Source organism: Piliocolobus tephrosceles, chromosome 3 (assembly GCF_002776525.5).
Source record: "Piliocolobus tephrosceles isolate RC106 chromosome 3, ASM277652v3, whole genome shotgun sequence".
NCBI lineage: Eukaryota > Metazoa > Chordata > Mammalia > Primates > Cercopithecidae > Piliocolobus > Piliocolobus tephrosceles.
Window position 1 is genome coordinate 158,867,268 of NC_045436.1, and position 27,484 is coordinate 158,894,751.

Genomic DNA, 27,484 nt, shown 5'->3' on the forward strand with positions numbered 1-27,484 from the left:
CAAGCTACAAACAGGAGCTTCCACTTACCCTCCTTCTTCATCTTTGCTCAATTTGGCCAGAGCCTCTGTCTTGGAAATGCTTGTTGCTCGGTTCTCACCTTCATGCACTTTGCCCTTGTCTTCATTTTTTAGCAACCTCAACTCTACTAGAACGCCCCATCCATCTTTCTATAAAGTTATCTTCATTATTTTTAATGTAAATTCCTCCATCTACTATATAGTATGTATTGATTAGGAATTTAAAATTCTTTTTAGCAGTACTAGTATATCTATATATATATATTTTGAGATGGAGTGTAGTAGCGCACTCCCGGGTTCAAGTGATTCTGCTGCCTCAGCCTCCCTAGCAGCTGGGATTACAGGAGCGTGCCACCAAGTCTGGCTAATTTTTGTATTTTTAGTAGAGACAGGGTTTTGCCATGATGGCCAGGCTGGTCTTGAATTCCTGACCTCAGATGATCTGCTCGCCTCAGCCTCCCAAAGTGCTAGGATTACAGGCATGAGCCACCGCACCTGGCCTGTACTAGTATTTTTATTACTATTGTTAATGCTATGGCTAATAAGGTTCTGAATAGTCTCCTTCAGTCCCATTTTTCCCCTAAACTGTCATTTTTAAGTTCATAATTTTAAAAAACAAAAATTTTTAAGAAATGCACGTAATGTCTTACAACAGAAACGCCTGTACTCAAAACATTTGACCAAGTGAATTACTGAGCATCCAATAATTATCAGGCATTACACTTTCATTCATTCAACAATGATTTACTGAATATCAAAGTGAATATTCACTATTGAATACTAAGTGAATGCACTGCGCTAGGCATGGGAGACACCACAATGATGAGCAAAGAATGAATGCATATATTTGCCGTGTGTGTATGTAAGTGTGTGTTATATACATACACACCCACACGTTTCTGTATATATTCAAGTAAACAACCTTGAATTACCTGTTATTGTTAGGGGTACATTCTAATCTCTACTTCAGCAGTTTTCAAACTTTTTCAGAAGAACTACTTTTCGTTTCTCAAGATAAATTTTAAACAGAAATGAAATATAACAGATAAAAGCAGAGCCCTGCACACTCAACATGCCCGGTCCCTGGGACTCCTCCTGGAGCCTGAGTGTTTCAAAAATCAGTGCTACAGCAACAATGCCCAACCCTTACATGACCCCTTTAATAAACAGAGTCTGATATGGGTTGAGAAAAATCAACTAGGTCATTATAAAGCTTCTAGTAAAAGTTTATTATCATTTGACTCCTCTCTCTTTCATCCCATCCAGCTGCATTAGTAGGAGTCCTGAGACTACTTCTCCCAGGCTCTGTAAGGTTATATAGCCAACTGGGGCTTAGAGAAAAGAAAGCAGAGAGGAGATAACTTAGGCCAACTGTTTGAACTGGGGAAATCCCTCATTATCATAATGGTCAGATCTCAAATTAAGGTGAAAGCCTAGGGAAAAAGGTTTAAGAGGTCATTCAGCTTGGAAAGGCCTTAGCTTAAAATAAAAAATAAAAAGTAAAAAAAACAAGCAAACAAACATTCTCATCGATCACAAAAGATCTCACCAAAGTCACTAGGGTGGGAAAACAAAAAGGAGTTTAAGAATAGAGTCCTCTTTATTTAGGATACATTAATAAACAAAACACGCAAAGTTCCCCTGCTCTATAAGACTTACATTCTTGGGGGTGAGGCAGAGAGAAAAGGGAGATATATATATAATGAATAAGCCAATTACATAGTATCTTAGAAGGTGATACATGATAGGGGAAAAGGAAAGTGTGAAGCTGAGTAAGAAAGATCAAGAGTACCAGAAAAAAAAAGAAAAATGAGTAAAAGGGGAGGTTAGCAATGTTAAACAGGGTGGCCAGAGAGGTTTCACCGAGAGCATAGCCCTTGATAAAGACTTTAACAAAGGAGGTGATGGAATTAGCCACGAGGAAGTGTGCATTCCTGCATTTGTGGAACAGCAACAGGTCCAGAAGGAATGGAGCACAGTGAGCAAGCGGGATAGATGGAATGGAAGAGGTAAGAGATGAGAGAGAGGTGGAAGTAGAAGGCAGAACATGTAGAGGCTTACAGGTCTTTGTAAAGATTTGGACTATTACTCTGAGCTACTACAGAGTAATGGGCAGATCTAATTTACATTTTAGAGTACTCTGCTAGGTGAAGAAGAGACTACAGCAGAGCACAAACGCAGGGAGATGAATTAGGCTGCCACAATTATCCAGGCAAGAGATGATGGTGGCTGAACAAAGGTAGTACAAGAGCTAAGTGGTCAAAATTTTTTTTCTTCATTCAAACATCTTCAAGTGGGTTCCAATCAATGTATTACATATTTTAATCCTTAAAAAAATACTAATAGCAATAGACTCTGTAACGGATCTCCACCTCCCTTCTTAGTATCTATGGATTGCTGAGCCATATCATGTCAATAAGGTAAGTTTGTTGCTGAGTTCCCCACCATTTTCACTTTTCTTCATGAAACTGGTATTTGTTTATTCCTATTCCTATCCAAGCTCATGTTATTGTTAAATGGTGTAGGGAAGAGAAATGGAGAGGTTTTTTAAAAGTCTATATATTTTTCTTTTAAGTCCATATTGTTTTCTTCTTTCTTCCCCCAACCCAAGTATATTTCAACAGAAAAACATGTAAGCAAGCTATCTACCATCTTCTGTACTAAGAAAAATGCTGAGCATTGGTGGGTGGGACAGCTTTATTTTCTCACTTTTAAATGTTATAATGACTCAAGTAAACTTTATTATTTCTTTACACTCTTAATTGGTAATCTGTCCCTTTAATTTAATTATTCAGAGAAAAATATATGCTTATAATATAATTGCTGACTTTCATGAAAGAACAGAAGCATTAGAAAGAAGGAATTTTAGTTGAGTTACTGAAAAAGAAAAAATGTAAGCTTAGTGGACTTGTAAATTTTTTTTTTGTATTTTAGTAACTGCCTAGTATTAGGAACCAAGTTGAGATTTTTAGATCACAGACTTTTCCTGTACTAAACAATTACTGTCCATAATACAGCTTGAGAACTTCACAGTAGAAAAGGGAATAAAATACCAATTATCCAATTTTATCATGCAACTATTACGAGACGTCGTAAAGGATTTACTTAAGAAATAGTTGAACAGTAATAGCCTCCTAAAAACATTAGGAAATATTCTCCACAACTAAAAAGAAAACTTTGTGTTTCCATATGTTTATTTGCTAAACCTTTTATAATAATGTCATGTAATAGCTGAAATAATGCTTTACAACTTTAGGTTCTCAGACATGCATTATCTTATTTATTTTACTATAATTATATGAGAACAGCCTGATGCTTAATGACTCTCAGAAAGATAAAAATCATCTTTCAAAAACAAGAAGGGAAAATTATTTACTAAAATTTAAATATCATCACAAAAATGTTATTTTCATTTTTTTGGTAAAAACATACGCATAAGTGAGTTACCAACAACTAAGCAGGCTAGATGTGCAGAAGGGGAGGGAGCCAGATCACGAAGGCAGTCTTACCTTCTGATGTTTTCCATCGTTTCCATAAATCCTCAATTGTTATATGTTTATCTTCTCTGTGCAGATGGCTGTGTTTATTAGTAGCATCTTTATATTTCATATCTTCTCTGATGAACTATAGAAGAGAAAACACTAAGATAAATATAAATTCACTACCTTAGTCTTGATAACTGGAGAAAAAAATAAAATCTGATATCCAGTGGGTGGCTATTTTCAAACAGTAACTGGTAAATTTTTGGTATTATAGTCATATTATTCTTACATGTTTGTAAAATGTATTTAATGAAATGTCTTCTGCTACTAATCATAACACCAGCACCAGCAGCAGCAGCAGTAAAAGTACTTAATTCAGTGTTTATTATTTACCAGATATTAGTCTAAGTTATATAACAAATAGGTGTATACAGTCACCCCCTCCATATCTATGGGTTCAGCATTCGTGGAATTGAGAATATTAGGGGAGAAAACGGATGGTTGTGTCCGTATTGAACATGTACAGAGTTTTAAAAATCATTATTCCCTAAACAATATAACAACTATTTACATAGCATTTACACTGTATTAAGTACTATAAGTAATCTAGAGACAATTTAAAGTATATGGGAGGATGTCTGTAGGTTATATCCAAATACTGTAACATTTTATATAAGGGATTTAAGTATCCATGGATTTTGGTATCCACGGGTAAGAGGGAGTCCTGAAACTAATCCCCCACAGACACCAAGGGACCACTGTATATCTGTCTATACAGAGGAAGTCATTTAACTTTACCACAGTCCTATAAGGAAAAGTATTATTTTTCTTCATTCTATAGATGAGAAACCAAGGCCCAAAGAGGCTAAGCAATTTGCCCAAGATTGAAAAAATAACGAATATCAGAAGTGAGAGTCCAACACAAGCCATTTGGTTATATTCAACAGCATAATATACTGCCTCAATATCACTGCATTCATTTTTACCAAATACTTGGTGACAGGGATGTTTGAAAACAGAACAATCTTCTCAATTACTGCATCATATTTCTATGTTCTCCCGCCTTTTTTAAGCTACTACTTTTAATTCAAAAACATTTGATTATGGTGTTTAGAGTTAAAGCATACTTTACAAAACTGAAGTACACCTTCTATTAGTCTTACTTTAAAATATATAGAGAGATAGGCTGAGGCAGGAGAATTGCTTGAACCCAGGAATTTGAGGCTGCAGTGAGCTATGATGGCACCACTGCACTCCAACCTGGGCAACAAGGCAAGAACCTGTCTCTTAAAAAAAAATATATAGAAAGCATTAAAATTATCTTTGCTAAAAACTAATCTGTTCTATATTACTTTTTTAACCGTTTCCCATTGTCTAACAATAAAAAGCAAACTCCTTTTTATGATTTAATACCACTTATTAATCTTATCTCTGAGAATCTTTTAGGCCTTATCTCTTGATACTTTCCTCATATGTACCCATTACTCTAATTATGTGAAACTAATAGTTTTTAAATTGTTTATGCTTTTTCTACCTCAATATTTCTGATTTTTCTTGTTTCATTATTTTACGTGGTATCTTTTTTGTTTTTCTGTTGTTCCAAAACTGTAAGATCATGTAAAATATTTCAGAAGTCCACAATGCAGAAATTGAAAATTTCCCACAGTTAAAAATGCCAGAGGCATATTTTTCTGACTTTTACACTAGCAATGAACATCACCTTCAGACAAAAGATGAAATTCTGCCTGAGTAGAGATGCTCTCTACTGAAACTGAAAAAGAAAATTTTAACAGTGGTATAATATTGAGCAAATCATTTAACTTTTCTGAGGCTCAGCAACCCTGGGAGCAAAATAAAGAAATAATGTTCTAGGATCAACAACACTGTTGAACATGTGGTCAGCAGAGTAGTGTCAGCATTATGACAATCAGAAAACACTTTCACAGCATCTGGGTCAAGCATGTGATAAATATGCTCACCTTGTCCACCCTGTACATACATACTGGAAATTAAAAATCTGGTCCCTCATCATCAAAAGTTTGAAAAGTATTAATCTGAAAAACCTATGTAATCTGTTGTCTTCTTTAAATAGTGCCTTATTCCTTTATACTAAATGCTGCCTTAAGTTATATTTAAGGGGGCTGCCTGATTGCTCCAAGTCCTCCTGTCATCCAACTCTTCTTGACTGACACCTTCAAAGTCCAGTAGCGACACTTGGAAAAATCACTACCAAAGAGATGCTCAGAAATTGTCTCTATCTTGGAAAAGGTCCAAGAGCTGGAAAGAAATTCTAGACTGAAAATGGTAATAATGGACTGAGCAGAGAGGAAATCTGTCTTGGAAATGGTCCAATCAGTTGGAACAAATGGCAACTGTTTCATTATGTAATATATATTAAAGACAATGTCCAAAAAAAGTATCCTCACTACACGAACACAAACAATCTAAATGTGGAGTTCTGGGATTTCAGGATCAATATATTTCAGAAAATAAGCAAATTTCCACATGACTAGATGTGGCATTCTAGCCACATAACTATTTTAGAAAAGCCGGAATGAGTTTATGGATATATGCCAAACATACTTAACAAAATAAAAGATTTTTTAAAGTTTTTTATGCTTTTGAAGATACTTATAGTTCATCTGGTATAAAAGAACTATCTATTCCTAAGAAAGTTGGGTGAAAATTGAATAAACACAATGAATTGTATTTTCCCTGGAATTACCATCTAAAACTGCTTCTGTTTTAAAATGAGAAGTATGACTCCAGGATATTACAATAACTGATAACAAACCACATGAAATAAAAGTATATTCTGTATCTTACAGATCTTCAACATGGTGATCACAGAATGTGACTACAAACCAGTATAATTAGAAATATTTTTGTTCAGAAAATGTTTAAATGAACCAAACACATTAAAAATCATCACGTTCTATGGAACCTTTTCCCAATATCCTAAAGAAGAAAAAAACATATAATTCTGACTGCTCAGACTTTTCCAAAACTTTGTTAAAAATCCCTCCTCATTTTAGAAATGAAGTAGGGTAACTAGAGAAATTTTAAAAACAGTCACCAATAACTGAAAATGCACACACAAGACAAATACTCCTTCTTTGTATTCATTTGTCAAAAGACAAATACTTCTTATTTGCAATTCATGAATTGAGAAATCTGAAAATAGGATGTGAAATTCAACAAAGTGAGTCTTCAAATAATGTATGGCAAATAATGTAGCGTTCCCTGGTAAATACATCCAATTACATGCAAACCTACTATAGGGAATCCTAAATTGACAAGGTACATAAGAGAGTGCTCAGCAAATAAATGACAAATGTTCTTTTTAAAAGATTCACTCAGACGATTCTTTTAAATAAACTTTTCTAGTACCACTGAAAGTAATGCTTTACATATCCAGTTTGGGGAAGTTAGTTTTCACATAATAAACTGATTTCAGTTTCTCACACCTCTAACTTCAATGTTGTATTTGTGCTGTTATTTTTATGACAGCACTTTAATAAAATCTGATATATGTTATTATAGGTACATTCTGGGGCTCTATTTAGGCCATACCCTTTTCCCACACAAATACTCACCAGCATTAGTGTACATCCCTGTGTGTGTGTAGTTACCCCCTCTCAATCTATCATCCACAGCCACAGCTATCTGATCAAAGGATAGACAGACACCTCACCTACAGGAGAATAACCCTGAGCCTATGCCAGGATGGCAGGATTCTCCTCACAGGAAATTATACTGAGATTATGAAAAACTGGACGACTTGGCCACAGCTCTGGACTTTTAGGGTGATAAACACACTGATGTTGAATGTACCATTTTATGAGTAGTCAAGATGGGCTAAGTGGTAAGGCAAACAGAGGAAGCCAATAAATATGCAGAAAGAGAAAATAATGAAAGAGAACAGAGGTGACCACAGGGAAAGACACAGAACAAAGAACTGCCTCCGTTCTTGGTGACTTTCTACTTTTAATTCCTCGGGAGGCCTGTTTTGCACAATTTTTATCCTGATTTCCATGATATAAGTCTGTTTCCCCTTCTACTTTTAAATACATAATTTTAAGACCTCAATACTCAGGAGAGGTGATTTATCATCATAGTGGGGCATGCAGACTCGAGTCTGACATATACTCAAAATTTGACTCCACTACTTACTATAAGACATTTGCAAGCACTTAACTGCTCATTAGCCCCATTTTTCTCTTCTGTAGAATGAGGAAAATAAAATTGCCTACTATATAAGGTAAAATGCATACACAGTGTATGCAAGTGTTAGACAAAAATATTTTGAGTGGTTTTTATATGCTGGTGTTGAGTTACTGTCAAAGTTTAAAACATGAACAAATGAGCATCACGCTGATTATACTGGAAGGTGTAATACATATTTTGGGGATTAACAGACATTTATGTAAGTTTGCCCAATACACCCATTTCAGATATTCTGAAACAAACTGCATAACAGGGATGGAGCAGAAAACCACAGTTTCTTTACTGACAATGTAAGCAGACTTTCCCAAATGACATCTGTCATCAAAACAATACAATGTCCAAGGTCTGATATGTGAGTCAGTTAAAACAGATGGGTTCTTCATAAACAATTGCAAGGTCTTGAAACTACTACTAAAATAGCTTAGTATAATGTCTCAGCGGAAAAAATCCACAAGAAAAGTACCACTATTATTCCCACTTTTTTTTCTTTTTTTTTTTTTTGAGACAGTCTCACTCTGTCACCCAGGCTGGAGTGCAGTGGTGCAATCTTGGCTCACTGCAAGCTCTGCCTCCTGGGTTCAGGCCATTCTCCTGCCTCAGCCTCCCGAATAGCTGGGATTACAAGTGCATGCCACCACACCCAGCTAATTTTTTGTATATATTTTTTTTTTTTAGTAGAGACGGGATTTCACCGTGTTAGCCAGGATGGTCTCGATCTCCTGACCTTGTGATCTGCCTGCCTCGGCCTCCCAAAGTGCTGGGATTACAGGCATGAGCCACCATGCACAGCCTATTGCCACTTTTAAAGATGAAAAAACTAAGGCTAAGAGAGAGTCAGCAATGTATTCTATTTCATAGAGCTATTTAAAAGGAGACCCAATTCTGGAAGTAAGTTTTGAAGTATTCTAAAGTCTAAGTTCTTCACCACCATGCTCACCTGGATGTTCTGTAAAAATGCACGGATTCCTAAACTCTTAGATGTGATAACATGTTAATAAAGCAAATAAAGCATGAACTGCCCATGTTTCTCTCTTCATCTTAAAATTGTTATATCAAACAGCACAGTGTTTGAGAGCATAGACTTGGTCTAGACTACACAGATATCCCAAATCTCCTTTTTGTTCTATGACTGTAGTAAGTTACTTGACTCTTTGTGCTTCAGTATTCTCACCTGCAAAATGGTCACCTTCAAAGGGTTATGAGGATTAAGTTCTTTATTTTACATGAGGTGCAAAAAAAAAAAGTGTTTGGTACATTAGTCGACACTCAATGTCAACTATTTTAATTTTATTGTAAATCATTTATTTTTCAAAATAATGAGTTGAATTTTTACCTTGATTTGCATATTCTGTATGATTTCCTGGACATTAATGAAGACAGTGTGAGGTACCACAAACACCAGCTGATAATCAGTGATCTAAGAATTGAATCTACAAAGAACAGCAATACCAAATCTTGATTGAGACTCACAACCCAAGACACCGTAATTTGTATACAGATAGAGGTTACTACTAAGACATTCCTTGTTTTAATAACCTTGATCTTATCCTCTGATATGGTTTGGATGTGTCCCCACCCAAATCTCATTTTGAAATGTACTCCCGTAATTCCCACCTGTTGTGGGAGGGACCCGGTGGGAGATAATTGGAATCATGGGGCAGTTTCCCACATACTGTTCTCGTGGTAGTAAGTCTCACAAGATCTGATGGTCTTGGTCTTATCAGGGGTTTCTGCTTTTGCATCTTCCTCATTTTCTCTTGCCGCCATCCTGTAAGAAGTCCTTTTGCCTCCCTCCATGATCCAGCCAAAATCTACCATTAGGCTTTGGCCTCTGATGCCAGAACTCTGCATACCTAAATACCCACTTGAGTGTTTCTTGCCATCCATTACTTAGACATGATCAATACTCACACAATCACATAAGTTAACATTATATCCAATCACCATTACATCAATAATATATATAGCAAGTCATTTGGAATTAATGTTAATATTCATGATAATATTCACTTTAAGTAGGGGTAAGCATTTCAGATTTAACGAATGAAAAAAATCTCCTTCTGTATTTGCTAAAATTTAGTAAGTCAGAATTTGCATTTCCAGCAAAGATGAGGTTACAGGGGCCGGATTTACCATACCCCCAGGCCCTCAAAAAACAACTAAAAAACAGACACAATATACAAACAATAGTTTTCAAGACACTGAACACAAAGCAACAAAGAACAGTGATCCCTGAGAGACTAGAAACAAACAACTGTGCCGTATGACTGACCTAAATGAGTTCCTGGAGAGAATTTCTAGGAAAAGGTGCAAGAAGAGGGAACCCAACAGTGCCAGGCAGTTTCCCTGAGTTGAAAAGACGGGACTTTGTGTGGGAAATGGCACATTCATACGTCTGTAGGAGTACAAACTAGTGTAACCTTTGTGGGGGGCAAATTTTAGCAATATCAATTAAAACGTTAAATGCTCATTGCCTTTAACCAAGAATTTCTACTTTTCAGAATTTATTCTATAGTAATGCTCACATAACTGTATAAAAAGTTCAAGAGTTTTCATTGCAATATTATGAATAAAAATTTTATGACTATTCAAACTGCCCACCAGTAAGAAACATTTGACAAATTACGAACCATCAGGGCAAAATGTAAAAGCAGGTATATCCGTTTACCCTTAATAAAAAAGAAAAGCTTACAATATAGCTATCTGATATTTAATAAAATTACATCAGTTGAGTTTGATCACTCTGCAATTTTTTTCATGCTGACTAGAAGCTATGATGGCTGATCTGATACATTTTTTAAAAAAAGAACAATAAACCTATAAAAGCTTCTAATGTACATTTTCATACTCTTAACTTCTAGCCTAATGTTACTTGGATCCACCAAGGCGTTGCTTGATAACTCCAAAGAACAACACAGAACTGGATCAAGCATCTCAAAGTCATAGGGTAACACCAGAGGAGGCATTCTATCAAAAGAACAGCTTGTCTTAGTCCATTTAGTGCTGCTATAACAGAATAACTGAGACTGGCTGATTATTTATAAAGAACATAAGTTTATTTTTCTCACAGTTCTGGAGGCTGGGAAGTCCAAATCAAGGCACCAGCATCATCTGGTGAATGCCTTCTTACCACATCTTCATATAGCAGAAGGCTAAAAGGCATAAGAGAGCACCTACTCCCACAGGCCCCTTTTATAGTGGCACTAATCCCCTCATAGTCTAAGCACCTCCCATGAGACCCCTCCACTCCACCCAACACTGTTGCATTGTGGATTAAGCTTCCAACACATAAATTTTGGGGAACACATTCAAGTCATAATGCTTCTTCCAATCTGAATTCATGGTTTAAGAGAGAAATCAAAATTTCTCTAGAACAGGAGTGTGTAGATTGTACCATAGGTATGCAGTTTTTGTAGATAAGAGAATACCAGTAAGACAAAAATTATACATTTAAGAAGCTTTTAATTTCAACAGAATCAACTGAAAGCTGTTTCGTGTCATAAAAACGTAAAGACTACAATTAGTCTGAATGCTTAAAACATGAAATAGCTGTCACTGGTTCTTTTTGATACTAGAGCTCTAATTAAGTTGTAAAGCACTAGCAGCGGAAATATATTGCAGATAAGATTATGTGTTATACGGAGGGTCAAGTAATTATTTCTAGTATCCATCACTGAGAATACTGTGTATTATGCTTACCTTCACTGTTTAGTGAGTACCTATAAGCACTTAAAAGAAAGCTATATTGTATTTATAAAATGCAATTTAGAAATATTCTTCATCAAAACATCTTAAGTATTCAATTTAATATTTTTATAAAGCAAAAATTTTAAAAAACGTATGTATATGTTTACATATGGTTTTATGAACGTAAAGAATGCTATGGGGGAAAAAATCACAAGCAGTAACACTGATAATGAATGGAGGATGGGATGGGCCATCAGGAAGATAAGAGGAGGAGCCAAGGAGGAAATACAATATTTACACATTAAACTGTGAGCACCTGCTTAAGTTAACACACACATACACAAGCTCAACAATAAAGGCCCTGAAGCAAGACGGAGGCATTTCAGAGTGAGACACAGGAAGCAGATCTAAAACTGTATCAGAACTGTTCCTAAAGCACAGATTAGAGGTTACTACCACTTTCTTTGGAAAGAGAAGCTGGATACCAATTTCATAACCACTATAGGGCCTTTATTTCATTATACATAAATATAATAAACTACACATAGTTTTCATCGAAAAAGAAACTTTACATTAGTACTTATCATTTTAATGATGAGTTATATAGTTCATTTAGTCACCAATAAAATAATTTTACTACTTAACTATGTTAAAATACATACAGGACTGTGAGATAGAATAAAGGGTCAATAATTTAGACTGTAAGATAGATTATACCAAAGTAAATTCTGGAGTTGCTACTTTTAGAAATATTTTGAATGAACACAGACACTGATAATCATGAGAAAGCTTTGTGGCACTCAGCATTCAGAGAATAACTCTGACTATAAATATGGACAATATTAATAAAACTCAAAATATAATGTATCAAAATTAATTTGTCAAGACTTACTGTGTAATAGGATTGATAAGGAAAATAAGAGACTATCTAAACAAAAAGAAAAGCAATTCTATCCTAAATCTGTAAAAAGTGACATTGGAAGATTAAGATTGAAGAAAAAATAATCTTCTACAAAGAAACAAAATGAATACATTGTATGTACTGTGTCAGTTCACTAGGGTGTGCCTTACCTATCATCGCCACTGAATATTCATTTTTCTGTAGTTTTCATTTTTACTTCTCAAGGAAGCTAACAAGTATCTTCTATTAACCAAAGACTTGGTTTCTGAGAAGTCACTAGCCCTTTGTTTTCCAATAATCCCAAGACTAGTAATGTTCACTGCAATATTAATTACAATTTTCTTTAAAAAAAAAACTATAGAATTAGTAATACGTAATGTATCCCACAACGTCAGAAAATGAAGGCATTTCCAGAATACTGAAGACTGCCTCTTTTAGCACTAAAACATTCTAATTTTAAGCAATTTTAGTGGAAAACATTCTAAAATAAACTGCCTTATTAAATGAAGTTTTCGGGAGGGGTTAAAAAATTTTTTTATAGAGACAACATCTCACTATGTTGCCTAGGCTGGTCTCGAACTCTTGGGTTCAAGCAATTCTCCCAACTCAGTCTCCCAAAAAATACCAGGATTTCAGGTGTAAGCCACTGTGCCTGGCCAAATACAAGGCCATCATTTTGAACACTACTTCTTTTTGCAATTATGTCACAGTCTCCCAGTTCCTCCCCTCTGTAGAGATGTATGTTTGAATTGAGGAAGCCTAGCCAATAAGACTATCCCTATTCCTGTAGCCACAGGGAAGGGCTGGAGGTAGGCATGTGACCATGTCAAAACAATTAGAACCAATATGAATCCCACTTAGCACTTTCATTGGAACACCTGGAAAAAATAAGCACTCTCTGCTGTGGCCACAGAAAACTAGCAGGATTTGACCTAGAGCTGTTGAGAGACACACAGGGAGAACGAGCCTGAGAATATGGCCAGTAAAGAAAGCAAAGCTGAGAGAAAGTGGCAGAATTTTGATGACAGGTGTTCAAGCACAAGAATCCAATCATACCTGAACAATTCTAGATTGTTCAACTATGTGACCCAATACATTTCCATTTTGCTTTTGTAAATTAGAATGGAATTTTTTTCACCTACAACATCCCTATTATGGAATGTTTACAGCATATAAAAATTTTCCTGATTATAAAGAAAGATCCCTGTATATATATTTTTGCCAACTTCTGACGATTTCCTGCGGATAGGTTCTTAGAAAGAGACAGACATACAATTATAAGGCTTTTGATACACAGAGTCAAGTTGCCTTCTGGAACAACTTTTATTTATTTCTTTTCATGTGTGCAAAGTATAGTTGTCAAAAACAAAACAACAGAAACAGAATAAAGAGGCTGTGGCTTCTGTGGGGCAGTGCCAAAGCAGAGCCCCACATACTCAGACCTGGGGAAGAAGGGCTTTATGCTCCAACAGGTCTAGGGCTGGCAAGCAGGGAGATGGGGTCTTACGTGTTGGCCCTCATAGCAAAGAATGGAGATCTGGTAAGGCTGATGGAGGGCTGGAGAAAGCCTGATCAAGATGTGGCTGTGGCCTCAGTCCCCTCCTCCAAGTCCCACAACTCTGACTGCAGATAATCAGCAAAGAGAGCCCTGGCCCGGACAATTTCACCCCCTCCCTACACCGGTATTATGAGTACCTAAATCAAGATATTTTCACAAGCTTTATCATATATATATATATATATTTGTACCATTTGAAAAATAAAATGTAATATGTTTTGATATGAATTTATTATAATTTCAAGATTATAAATTCTCAAACTCACATTAACTATTTGTATTTCGCATGTAAAACATTTATTCCATACTTATTTTACATATGGGAATCTGTCGTGTCCTCTCTAATAAAACAGAGAAAGAGAGACAGAGATGAAAGAAGAACAGCATCCCTCCAATCTCCTAAATTCTGATGTTATCATGGGAGAATATAACACTTGGAGCTACTGCAGCCATGTCCAACCATGAGTAGAAAGCCAATGAAAGAAAAGCTAACACAGAGACCTACACATCATTGAGCCTGTGTACAAACCTTAAAACCATTTAGCCCCTGACTTATGATAATGCATTTTCAAATATTAAACTCCTATTGTTCAAGCCACTTGAATTCAGGTATTCTATTACTTGCAGCCAAAATCATCCTAAAACATAGTCAAATAAAATTCTAGCTTGCTAGTCCCCGTCTCTTAGGTCTAGTGTACAGGATCTGGAATCATTTAATGACCAGTAATAAGCAAAGATGGTTTTTGACACAGGGAAACAATGCAATAGACAGAGAATTATAAGAAACCACAAAACCAAACTGGTAAACTGATGTGATAAACCAGATTATCCAACTGCATATTTTTAAGTCTATGCACCCTTTTTCTAAAGATTAAGGGATATAAAGCCACCCAAAATTTGTTTCAGCTTTGTAGGAAGCAAAATGAAAGGGATATGACATCGGAAAATCAGAAAAAAAGAGTGCACGGTAGTGCAAGCACACAGGAGCATGTGCACGCATATGCGCATACACACACACACACACACACAGACACACACACTAGTGAGGCAACTGCGGCAGCAAATAGTGAGGCCCCTCACACAGAGAAGAAAGATATCTGGAAGTAAGAATCAAAAAGCTATGACTTGAGCAGTTCCTCTCATCAGATTCTTCCTCCATTACTAATCTTAAACAATCAAGGTTTGATAAGACTACATTAAGGGAACTGACAGGTTCTTACCACAGGTTCCAATAAGTTCTATTAAGTAATCACCTATATTTTCTTCTAATTTTGGTACAGTTTCACATTTATCAATTTTTCAATACATCTAGTTTATTTTTGATATAAGGTGAAAGGTCAGAACTGAGTTTCATTCTCTAAATCTTAACTCATTACTCAAGTATTACTTATTGAAATAACTTTAATATTCCCAACAACCTGCAATGCTATCTTTATACAACTGAAACATAGTAGGACATCAATATTTTCCCATGGTTCAAGCTAACCATAAACATAGACAGTTCTCTTTCTGGGATATTCCATTTACTTTTTTCACGTTAATACTAACAGAAGAAAAATAATGATTTTTGCATGTCCAACTAACATTAATGACATCATATGCAAATGCAACAATTTTATGTATAAGGCACATAGCACAAATCTAATCGACATCACTATAATGTTGTAAACATGCCATGGATTCAGAGACTTTATTTTCTAGAGCAGTTTTAGGTTCACAGGCTTGTTAAGTTCACAGCAACATTGAGTGGAAAGTACGAAAAGTTCCCAAATACAACTTAAATTTACAAGAAAAAAACAAACAACCCCATTAAAAAGTGGGCAAAGGACATGAACAGACACTTCTCAAAATAAGACATACATATGGCCAACGAGCGTATGAAAAAAGCTCAATATCACTGATCATAAGAGAAATGCAAATCAAAACCACAATGAGATACCATCTCACACCAGTCAGAATGGCTATTACTAAAAGTCAAAAAATAACAGATGCTGGAGAGGTTGTAGAGAAAAAGGAACACTTTTACACTGTTGATGGGAGTGTAAATTAGTTCAACCATTGTGGCAGACAGTGTGGCCATTCCTCAAAGACCTAGAGGCAGAAATACCATTCAAACTAGTGTATCTCATTACTGGGTACATACCCAAAGGAATATAAATCGTATCTATCATTATAAAGACACATGCCTATGTATGTTCACTGCAGTACAATTCACAATAGTAAAGACATGGAATCAACCTAAATGCGCATCAATGATAGACTGGATAAATAAAATGTGGTACATTTACACCATGGAATACTATGCAGCCACAAAAAGAACAAGATCATGTCTTTTGCAGGGACATGGATGAAACTGGAAGCCACTATCCTTAGCAAACTAACACAGGAACAGAAAACTAAACACTGCATGTTCTCACTTATAAGTGGGAGCTAAACAATGAGAACACATGAACACATGGTGAGGAACAACGCACACTGGAGCCTCCCAGAGGGTGGGGGGTAAAAAGAGGGAGAAGATCAGGAAAAGTAACTAGAGGATATTAGCCTTAATACCTGGATGATGAAATAATCTGTACAACAAACCCCCATGACACACATTTAACAATGTAACAAATCTGCACATCCTGCACATGTATTCCTGAACTTAAAAGTTAAAAACAAAAAAGTTCCCAAATACTCTCTATTCCCACAACGCTTACTTCATTCATTTAAACATTCACCATGCACTATTAGATTTTAAAATCTTTATTGAACCACCTTCACAAATCCATGTACATAAGAATACATACACATAGAGTTAACAGATAGTGTTGGGGAAAATACTATTCATGTGATTGATGAGAAAAACAGATATTCAGTGATTGTTAATTGACAAACAACATTTTCTAACTTTGTCTAAGAAACTTTTCACAAGTTACTAGAAAAGATTATTACACAATAGAAAACATAGACTTTTACAATACTAGTGTGAGCTCTTTGGTATCCTGTCACTCTTAATTAGAGTATTTAGTAATGCCTTCTGTTTTAACAAATTTTAATTTGCATTGAGATAAAACACCATGAATGCACAATGCAATTACTCACGAAAATATTTCCTATATATTATGGACCAATAGTGGGAATAGAGCAAGACAAAAGAAACAAAAATCCCTACCCTCAGAGAGCATATTTCCTAGCATGTGAAACCCAGAAATTAAGAAAACAAGTCAAATCAAAAGTATATTGTTACTCGAAGCAAGTAAGGCTAACCTGCTAAGGAAATAGAGAATAAAAGTATTTTGCTTGTATTTTAAAAATTGAAGAACAAGTAAACCATAAAATAAAGGGGGAAAAGGTAATCTTTAAAGGGATGGAGAAAATATGGTATATGAGACAAAGACAGAAGGGATACTTTTTGCATATACTTTATTGCATAGATTAGACTATGGAACCATATATATATTTGTATAAAACAATAATTATAAAACAAAATTAATTTTAAAAGGTAATCCTTAAAAATCACAAGTAAAATAAAACAACTGAACCTAACTACATCATCTAGATAGTGGTATAACCATACAGTTAGGAACTATCCTCACTGATTTTAATCATATTTGCCTAGAGGGATATGTCCTATAAACAAAAAAAAAGAACTACAAGAGAATTAAACTGTTTTTGGTAATTATACCACTGGTTTTAACGTTAGTATTCTTATCCTTACTAGTTATGCTGGTATTGTTAAGAATCAAAATTTTCAATGTGACTGTTGGAAAATACAGGGGTAAGACCAATAAAGTTAAATTAAAACCCTGTAGTACTAAATCTGAATCATAAATCAGACTGAATTCATAGTGTATATTATCTTTGAAAGAAAGAAAGTAACAACAAAATATTTCTTAGCCCCATCCACTGAGAAGACATAGAAACAATAACTAATGGAGTGCTGCTAGCACGTGGATTGGGGTCTATCAGATACTGTTTCCCACTAAACAAAATTAAAGCTCCTTCAAGAAACAGCTGAAGAAAGCAGAACTCTGGGGCCAGAAATATACGAGCTGGACATGGAACATTTTGTCACTGTGGAAAGCAAGAAACCTATCAAAGGCAAGGTTGTGCCTGAAGGATCCAGGTGCGAGCCTAAGTAAGTTTCCACTGGCCAAAACTGGGGCAATTTAAACAACAACAAAGATAATAACATAGCCTGAAGCTCATTTAAAATCATGAGTTCATGATACTAAACATACACACAAGCATGCCTCTCATCGCCTTTAGAGGATCCTTGGAAACTACCTAATTATTTTGAATATGTGTAAATACGGGGAATCAATCCATTATTTTTCTTGCCTTTCCTATACAAACAGGAAACCAAATAATTGATGTGTTAAAATGTCTCTTTAAAGGGTATTCCAATTAATGAAAAAAAAGGATAGAAGTAAAATACTGGCATTTTTCAACCATTAATAAATTAATGAATCCCAGCAACGATCAACAATGGCAGATGAGATCATAAAACATCAAGGATGATGCCAAATTTTTGGGCCCACTCAAAGATTGTTATAATGCAGCTGTTTAAACGGCAACTCCATTGTAAAAAACAAAAACAAGAGAGAAGAGATTTGAGTCAAGTAGGAAATCAGGACTCAATTTTAAACCTTAAATTTAAGATGACTACTAGATATCTAAGTGGAGATGTTGATGCAGTTGGATATATGAAGCCAGAGCTCAGGACTCAGTTATAGGGTATGTAAAAGCCTCGAAATTAGGTAAGATAACCAAGAGGGTGAGTATAAATAAGCAAAGCAGTGTACAGACTAATATTTGTAGTTCAAGGAGATAAAGGGGAAACCAGCAAAGAAACTGAAAAGCAGTAACAAATATGGTAGAAATAAAATAAGGAGGGCATGGTTTCCCAAAGATCAAGTTTTTTTAAAAAGTGCTTTAAAAAGGAAAATATATCATGACACTAGTAAGTAATACGAAGACTGAGAACTGACCACTGCATAGCCACATGGACATCACTAATAAGCACAATAAGAATAATTTTCGTGGCGTAATGAAGTCAAAAGCCTAAGTGAGATTAAGAAAAAATGAAAAACAGTACACAAGTCCTTTTGAGATTTTTTGTTTTCTAATCAAAGGAGGGAAGAATGAGGCAATAACCAAAGGCAGAAGGAGAGTCAAGAAGTTCTTTTGTTGTGTGTAAAGGTAAGAAAAATAATGCCAGGTTTGAACACATGATCAAGTTACAGTAGAAAAGGGAAAATATGGTTGCTGAGGAGAGAAAAATTGCAAAAGGACTGCCCTAGAGTAGGGATAGGGGATGAGGTCAAGTACACAGGTAAAGAAATTCACTTGGCAAGAAGACAGACAGTGAATCCACAGTAGTAGGAGAGAAGATAAAGCTTGTGGACACAAATGCAGATGGTGAGCCCCCAGTGGTTATCTGACACAGATAGTGAAAGAAAACACTTCCCAACCCCAATCATAACATCTACAGGTAGTTGTTAGATCGCTGGGATAAGATTTTAAACATATCACAAAGTATGGGAAATAAACTAGCAACTGAATTTATCTTTAAATTAGTGACCAAACAATACATAACAGGTTTTATAGTAATACAAAGATTTCTCTTCATTCTCTTCTACAAAAGAAAGTGAAAGTTTTAAAATCTGAGAATCAAATCTCAATTAGGGTAATGGCTACATGAGTATGTAGTTTTCAAAATTCATCAAACTATACACCTAAAATCTCTACATTGAATTGTATATAAAATATAACTCGAAAAACTTTAAGCCATTAAGAATTTGAAGAAATTATCTTATACAGGCACAATTTTATTCATTAAAAAGATACTTCCCTTTAAAAGGTACTACTCATCTCTTAGGATCTTTAAGAAAGCCAATAATTAGGAGAGCCCATTAATTTACTATATGGTATAATTTTTAAATATCTTTTTTTAAGGGGAGAAAATCAGAGTTTAAATCTCACTTCCATCAGTGAGATTCAGGGTAATAACTATAACCCATTTTTGGAACGTGAAAATCCTGTATCAATATTCAGGGAATACTGGCTTATCAGGCCTTCTGGTTCTAATCTACAGAAAGAATTTCATTTCCTGCATCACCACACATATGCTCTGTAACTAAAGTGGGACAGGTAAAATACAAAGAGTGAACTGGATAAGGGATGGAAATTGGAAATATGGGTCAAGCTAAACTACAAAGCAACAAATACCATAAAGGAAGAGTGCAATGTAAGAGATTACTTTGGCTTGGAAGAATGATAAAAGAAAATACAAAAAACAAGAAACAGAGAAAAGATTCCACTTGAACTAATCTTTAATCTTAAAAGATGGTTTGACAAGCAAGATGAAACAAGCGGAGACTGAGCGAAATCCTAAGGGAAATGCCTGTATACTCATGAGAATACAGGATGTGCACAAAAAGTTGTCTGTCAGTAGTTCACTTTGGCTAAAGTAAAGAGCACGTGAAGAAGCTGCACAATAAATGATCATGGATAGAAAGGCAGAATATGACCAGACTGTAAAAGATCATGAATGTCAAACTAAGCAGCCCAAACCGTATTTGGAAGATTATGACAGCAGTTCTCAGAGCATGGTCCCTGGACCAGCAGTATCAGCACTGCCTGGGAATCTGTTAGAAACACAAATTCTTGGGTCTCATCCCAGACCTACGGAATCAGAAACTGTGAGGGTGGGCCCAGCCATCTGTGTTTTAACAAGTCCTCCTGGCAATTTTAATGAAAACTATAATTTGAGACCACTAGACTATGGGACTCTAATATAAATTTCTGAGTAGGGCAGAGAATAACAAAATATTATGTTCTAAAATGTTTTAACCAAGTAATAATGTCAAAACAGATTTACAAAAAGGAAAAGATAAGCAATGGCAAGACCAGTTAGAAATCAAATAATAATAATAAAACTCAATTCAGAGAGGCAGACAAAGCAGCAAACAAAGATGAAGCTGGAGCACTGAGACTGAGTTGTAGGTAAAATAGTGATATCACTAATAAAAACACAACCACACTTAAAGAGAAATAAGAATCAATGTTTTTAAGGAAGGCAGTGATTGGTCCAGCATGAGACTTTCTAAAAAGAAAAGCACAGAGAGAAAGCAATGTATTTCATTAGCACTTAGGACACTGAGTTGGAGATCTGCACAAGCCAAACATGAGAATGGAATTGTGGACAGAAGAACTGAATATTTACAGAAGTGATCATTAAAACCATGGGCCTAAATAAAGTGACCTAGAAAGTGAAAGAAAGAGGTCCAAAGACAAAAATCTTACCAAATACATACACTTAGGGTGGAGGAAAAGTAAAAACAACTAAGAAATCAGAAAAGTAAGCAAAAGCAGGAAGAAGGAAAACCAAGCAGCTTTTCAGTCCTATCCTCAACAACATTAAGACTCCAGTCAGACCGCATGATTCGCTACTGAGTAAATTACTGAGTAAATTAGCACTCAAGGGGCTTTAGTACTTTTTCCCTGGCCTGCCCCTACATCATGGCATGTGCTTCCTATCATCTAAACCCGTGAAAACTATTCCCATTTCACAAAGTCCATCTTAACGACCCTAGGCAGAGCTTTGTTTGATGCTCCCCAAACAAACGTGCATCACAAGAACACGCCACGATTCATGTATATTACTAGGATATCGTTTGCCATGACATGCCTTGTAGTATATACATACATGACATTATATACCCTACTAGACAGTAAACTCATGGGGCCTATATTCAGTTTTTCAATCTGTCCCATATTTAGTACAGTGCTAAATATATAAACAAGAACTTCAAAACCTTACATGTGTTTTGTTTTTAACGAAGTAGTCAACAATGCCCTTAGGCCTATTTCCCAAGTCCTTCAGGGGGTCAAAGAAAAGAAAACAAAGGGACAATGAGAACAAAACAAAAACCACACATAAAAATTTCCAAACATCCCCAATGAACACTTAAAAGAAATTTTAGGTACGGGTATGATATTAAAAAATAATAAAGGTGAGTTAGCAAGGACTGACAATTAAAGTAAAAGGCTCTTAAATACTATCAATTGTTTGTAACGTTTTTAGGATCCAGACAAAATATTCTTTAGTTTTAAAATGTTATATTTATCTGATTCAGCCCTTTAGATCCAGTGAGGTGGTACAAAGCATGTCATCAATACTTGGTAGTACCAACACTAAGTCAAGAACAGTATCAGGCCAGACCCAGAAAGGGCAAGACAGAAAATCTAATACTGATTCAATAAGCAGGGGAAAGAGGCAAGGTGAATCCTCCAGCCAAGCTCAAGATAAGACTCAAGATAACACTTGGTAGAGTCCTTACAACGGACCTTGTGAAATGGGAATAGTTTTCACAGGTTTAGATGATAGGAAGCATATGCCAAGGTGTAGGGGCAGGCCAGGGAAAAAGTAGTAAAGCAAGCCCCTAGAGTGACAATTTACTCAACATGGTAAGATTCAAACCAAAATACAGGGAACAAGCAGGGTATGAGGTCCTAGTAAATGAACTAAATACCCAGAAGTTTCCAATATTAACATTAACAGACCATCCAATATTAACAGAAACCCCGTTCAAGAATGTATGCAGAGAGCCTCTTTTAGCTTCCATGGCTCAAAACTGAATACAAGTTAAAAATTAAAAAATATAAAAAAAAACTGGAAATTATGCCTAAACATGTCATGAATAATGAACAGTAGTTGGGACAGGTGGACTCTAATCCTAGCGCTCTTTAGATACACTATGTAACCTAAATAACTTAATCTCTCTAAGCCTCTGTCTCCTTATCTATAAGAGAGATAACACTTCTGTCCATCTCAAAAAAGTACTGAAGATAACGTGAGACAGCATAAATGTGAGGTTATCTGAGGATAAGAACTATTTACCTTACACCTCCCTGATATAGCTTAGCACTTTACCTTACGACAACCCAAACAGCTTTCTAGAGCAGAACTGTCTCCTGAGACTATGTGATCAGTGACTGCAGCAGTCAGTCCTTGGGGAACTTCCTGCAGGCTAAATGCTGGATACATAGGAAAACTTAGACTATTACATAAAATTCTTCAGATATGAAAACTTGGTTACCTTTGTTTTTGTGGTAAAAACACAAAAGATCTACTCTCCTAGCAAATTTCAGGTATATAATACAGTATTATTAACTACAGTAACTAGCTACACATTAGATCCCCAGAGCTTATCATCTTATAACTGAAAGCTTGTACCCTTTGATATGTGAGGTGATGAGACTGCAATAATAATCATTTCACAATGTATAAAGATATCAAATCACCACATCATAAACCTTGAATATATACAATCTTTATTTGTCAAATATGCCTCAATAAAGCTAGCAACTTTTTTTTTTTTTTTTTTAAGAAAGAAAGAAAATTTGGGAAAACCAAGAAATATACTACTAAAAAAAAAATTCTAAAAGTCAATAAAAGAGTCAACATTATTTTAATATAAGAAAAAGTTTGGCTGAGCACGGTGGCTCACGCCTGTAATCCCAGCACTTTGGGAGGCCGAGGCAGGCAAATCACGAGGTCAGGAGATTGAGACCATCCTGGCTAACAAAGTGAAACCCTGTCTCTACTAAAAATACAAAAAACTAGCCAGGCATAGTGGTGCGCGCCTGTAGTCCCAGCTACTCGGGAGGCTGAGGCAGGAGAATGGCATGAACCCAGGAGGCGGACCTTGCAGTGAGCCGAGATCGCGCCACCACAGTCCAGCCTGGGCAACAGAGCGAGACTCCATCTCAAAAAAAAAAAAAAAAAAGTTTACACTATTTATTTCTAGAGAATAAAAAGACAAAAAAAATCACTTACCTGCAAAAAAGAAAAAGGAATGGAAAGTTGCTGAGTCTTTCTGTCATGTTAGTAGAAAACAAGCTGTACAATACAAAAAGACTCAGACTGATAAACCAAACTGAGGTAGAGCCAGGGTTTTTAGCAGTAGCACAAATCTTGGCACAAAACTTAGATCAATTTAATAACAACTTAGTGAGGGAGCAAGACAAAGATAAAGGTAAGTACAACTGAAGCAGGCTGATAAGCCACATGGCGAAGGTAATTATATGGCCCGTCTCCTTAGGACGGTCCTCGTTTACACCCTTTGGATGTAATTATTAATAACACTCTCTTTCACTCAGAAGAAAATGACAGTTTGGATAATAAATTATATGGCCATCCTATCTATAATAACAACAATACAAGACTAATAATGTTAATGTTACAGTAAAGGCACAATTCATTTGTGAAATGGGAATAAATAGGTCTGTACTCAGCAAACATCTTTTAAGGTGAGATACTATGTGAAGTATCCTAAACTCGCAAAAAATAAATTAAATCAACGCAATGCCATGCTGTGATGCTGAAAACGCTGAGAAGGAGTGGGGAGACAGCAGGACTGGCAGTACCGTCAGGCTGGAATTGAAAAAGAGAAGTGCAGACACACTGTCCTGTCCTAATTCACACTCCTACTCCCACTGCTCTGCCCCCTTCCTGTCTGTAGCAATGTTTAATAGGAAACTCTTGTTGAGGTAAACTAAAAATTAGTGAAACAGAAATGAGAAATAATTTTTAATAAAAAATACATAATTACCATATGGTCTGACTAATGAAAGCAAAAAGAATTTGGGAAAGGGGCTAAAAGAGTCACTAGTTGAAGCAGGGGTTGTGGCAACTCCCAGTAAAAGGCAAAAGGCACCAGGCACAGTGGCTCATGCCTGTAATTCTAACACTATAAGAGGTTGAGGAGGGTGGATTGCTTGAGCCCAGAAGTTCCAAACCAGCCTGGGCAACACACTGAAACCCCATCTCTACAAAAAATACAAAACTTAGCCAGGCATGGTGGCTCATGACTAGTCCCAGCTACTTGGAAGGCTGAGGTGGGAGGATGCCTGGAGCCCAGGAGGTCAAGTCTGTGGTGAGTCATGTTCACGCCACTGCACTCCAGCCTGGGTAACAGAGTGAGACCTTGTCTCAAACAAAAAAGGCAAACGGCACTGGGTTGAATGTTTCGATACTCCATGATACTATAAAACGATTTCAGAAGTTTTTGGCTCTTCATACACAGATCATATACTACAGTCAGTTATTGTCAGTTTATAAGTAGGTTACATTTAAGAGTATGCATCCACTATGTGAAGCATATCTTTCCACAGAAACTATGTTATTGTGTTTAACTTTCTAGTTCACCACAAAATTCTATTTAATCTGTACATAACTATATACAACCAACGGTGTTACTCAAATGTCCTATGACTAAGATAGCCTCAAGAAGAGGGCACCCCCTATAATAAATCAGAACTCAAGCATAGAGATTACATAGTCTCGATGGTAAGAAATAGTAGGTTAAGAGAAAGTTCTTTGGTTTCTATTGTGGTTGCTTTGAGGGACAAGCAGATACATGACTAGAAACGCTCTGGGAGAATCAGCTCTTATCAAATGTCATAAACGAAAAGATAACTCAACAGCAGTTGGTAAATGAACTGGAAAAGCAAGAGACAGAGAAGAAACTCCAGTAAATAGGTTACCGTAATTGTCAGGACATAAGGCCAAAGGTACTTAACTAAATACATGCTGGGACCAGGTAGAAATTTCACAATTTATGTAAGAAATATTCTAAGTATAATATAAAATCATGAGACATTTTCTTAAGGTCTCAATAACTTGCACAATGATTCTTAACCATCTAAGTTACAGAACTATCTTACTTTAAAAAGCACCATCAAAAAGTGGGCAAAGGATATGAACAGACATTTCTCAAAAGAAGACATTCATACAGCCAACAGACACATGAAAAAATGCTCATCACCACTGGCCATCAGAGAAATGCAACAAAACCACAATGAGATACCATCTCACACCAATTAGAATGGCAATCATTAAAAAATCAGGAAACAACAGGTGCTGGAGAGGATGTGGAGAAATAGGAACACTTTTACACTGTTGGTGGGATTGTAAACTAGTTCAACCATTATGGAAAACAGTATGGCAATTCCTCAAGGATCTAGATCTAGATGTACCATATGACCCAGCCATCCCACTACTGGGTATATACCCAAAGGATTATAAATCATGCTGCTATAAAGACACATGCACACGTATGTTTATTGCGGCACTATTCACAATAGCAAAGACTTGGAATCAACCCAAATGTCCATCAGTGACAGACTGGATTAAGAAAATGTGGCACATATACACCATGGAATATTATGCAGCCATAAAAAAGGATGAGTTTGCATCCTTTGTAGGGACATGGATGCAGCTGGAAACCAGCATTCTTAGCAAACTATCACAAGAACAGAAAACCAAACACCGCATGTTCTCACTCATAGGTGGGAACTGAACAATGACATCACTTGGACTTGGGAAGGGGAACATCACACACTGGGGCCTATCATGGGGAAGGGGGAGGGGGGAGGGATTGCATTGGGGAGGTATACCTGATATAAATGACGAATTGATGGGTGCTGACGAGTTGATGGGTGCAGCACACCAACATGGCACAAGTATACATATGTAACAAACCTGCACGTTATGCACATGTACCCTAGAACTTAAAGTATAATAAAAAATAAAAAAGACAAATACAACGCTGCTTGTCAATGACTTCCTGTAAAACATACAAAGAAATTTTTAAGGTGGAACTTGGCAAAAGTAAAGTCACAAAATACAGGAGCTGAAAACGAGGTATCTTGCAAGAGCATCACAGTAGTATTTATATTTATAAATACTGTGCCTGAGATTATAAAAAAAATAAATAAACTGCAAAAGTATGATGCAAAACAACTATAAGATTTATCAAGGTACAAAGAGTAAGTCATGAACCATATTTTCAAAGACCTAATCACAAAAAAATAAGATTTGTTACTGTGTACTCATAAAAAGTCAAGATAAAGAGCTTACTATCAGTGTCCTGAAGGTCTAGTGGTTCTCAAACTTCATCAGAATCACCCAGAGGACTTGTTAAAACAGATTGCTAGGTCCCATCCCCAAGCTGCTGATTCAGTAGGGTTTGCGTGGGGCTCTAGAATTTGCATTTCTCACAAGTTTTCATGTTAAGTTAATACCACTCGTCAAGGGAGCATTAACTTGTTTATTCCTTAGAGCAATTTCTTGGAAATACATCAAATCCCTTTTCATCTACTTCTTTCCCTCCTTTCTCACTCTGAAAGCTAAATGAAAAGTATTAAGGTGGCCCTAACCTTTCTCTTTTTTTTTTTATTTCATTATTTGCTTTTATTTCTTTTTTTTTTTTTTTTTTATACTTTAAGTTCTAGGGTACATGTGCATAACATGCAGGTTTGTTACATATGTATACTTGTGCCACGTTGGTGTGCTGCACCCATCAACTCGTCAGCACCCATCAATTCGTCATTTATATCAGGTATACCTCCCCAATGCAATCCCTCCCCCCTCCCCCCTCCCCATGATAGGCCCCAGTGTGTGATGTTCCCCTTCCCGAGTCCAAGTGAACTCATTGTTCAGTTCCCACCTATGAGTGAGAACATTCGGTGTTTGGTTTTCTGTTCTTGTGATAGTTTGCTAAGAATGCTGGTTTCCAGCTGCATCCATGTCCCTACAAAGGATGCAAACTCATCCTTTTT

The 27,484-nt window shown here is 36.0% G+C and overlaps 1 protein-coding gene across 3 annotated transcripts in view; it reads right to left on the bottom strand.

Annotated features, from left to right (window-relative positions):
- STIM2 (stromal interaction molecule 2) overlaps window positions 1-27,484 on the bottom strand; it is a 166,082-nt gene that overhangs the window by 68,328 nt on the left and 70,270 nt on the right. For all 3 annotated transcript variants that reach the window (XM_023223031.1, XM_023223032.1, XM_023223030.2), the window contains exon 3: window positions 3,528-3,642. In XM_023223031.1, the coding sequence (XP_023078799.1) occupies window positions 3,528-3,642 (115 nt within the window). The remainder of the gene's footprint in view (window positions 1-3,527; window positions 3,643-27,484) is intronic.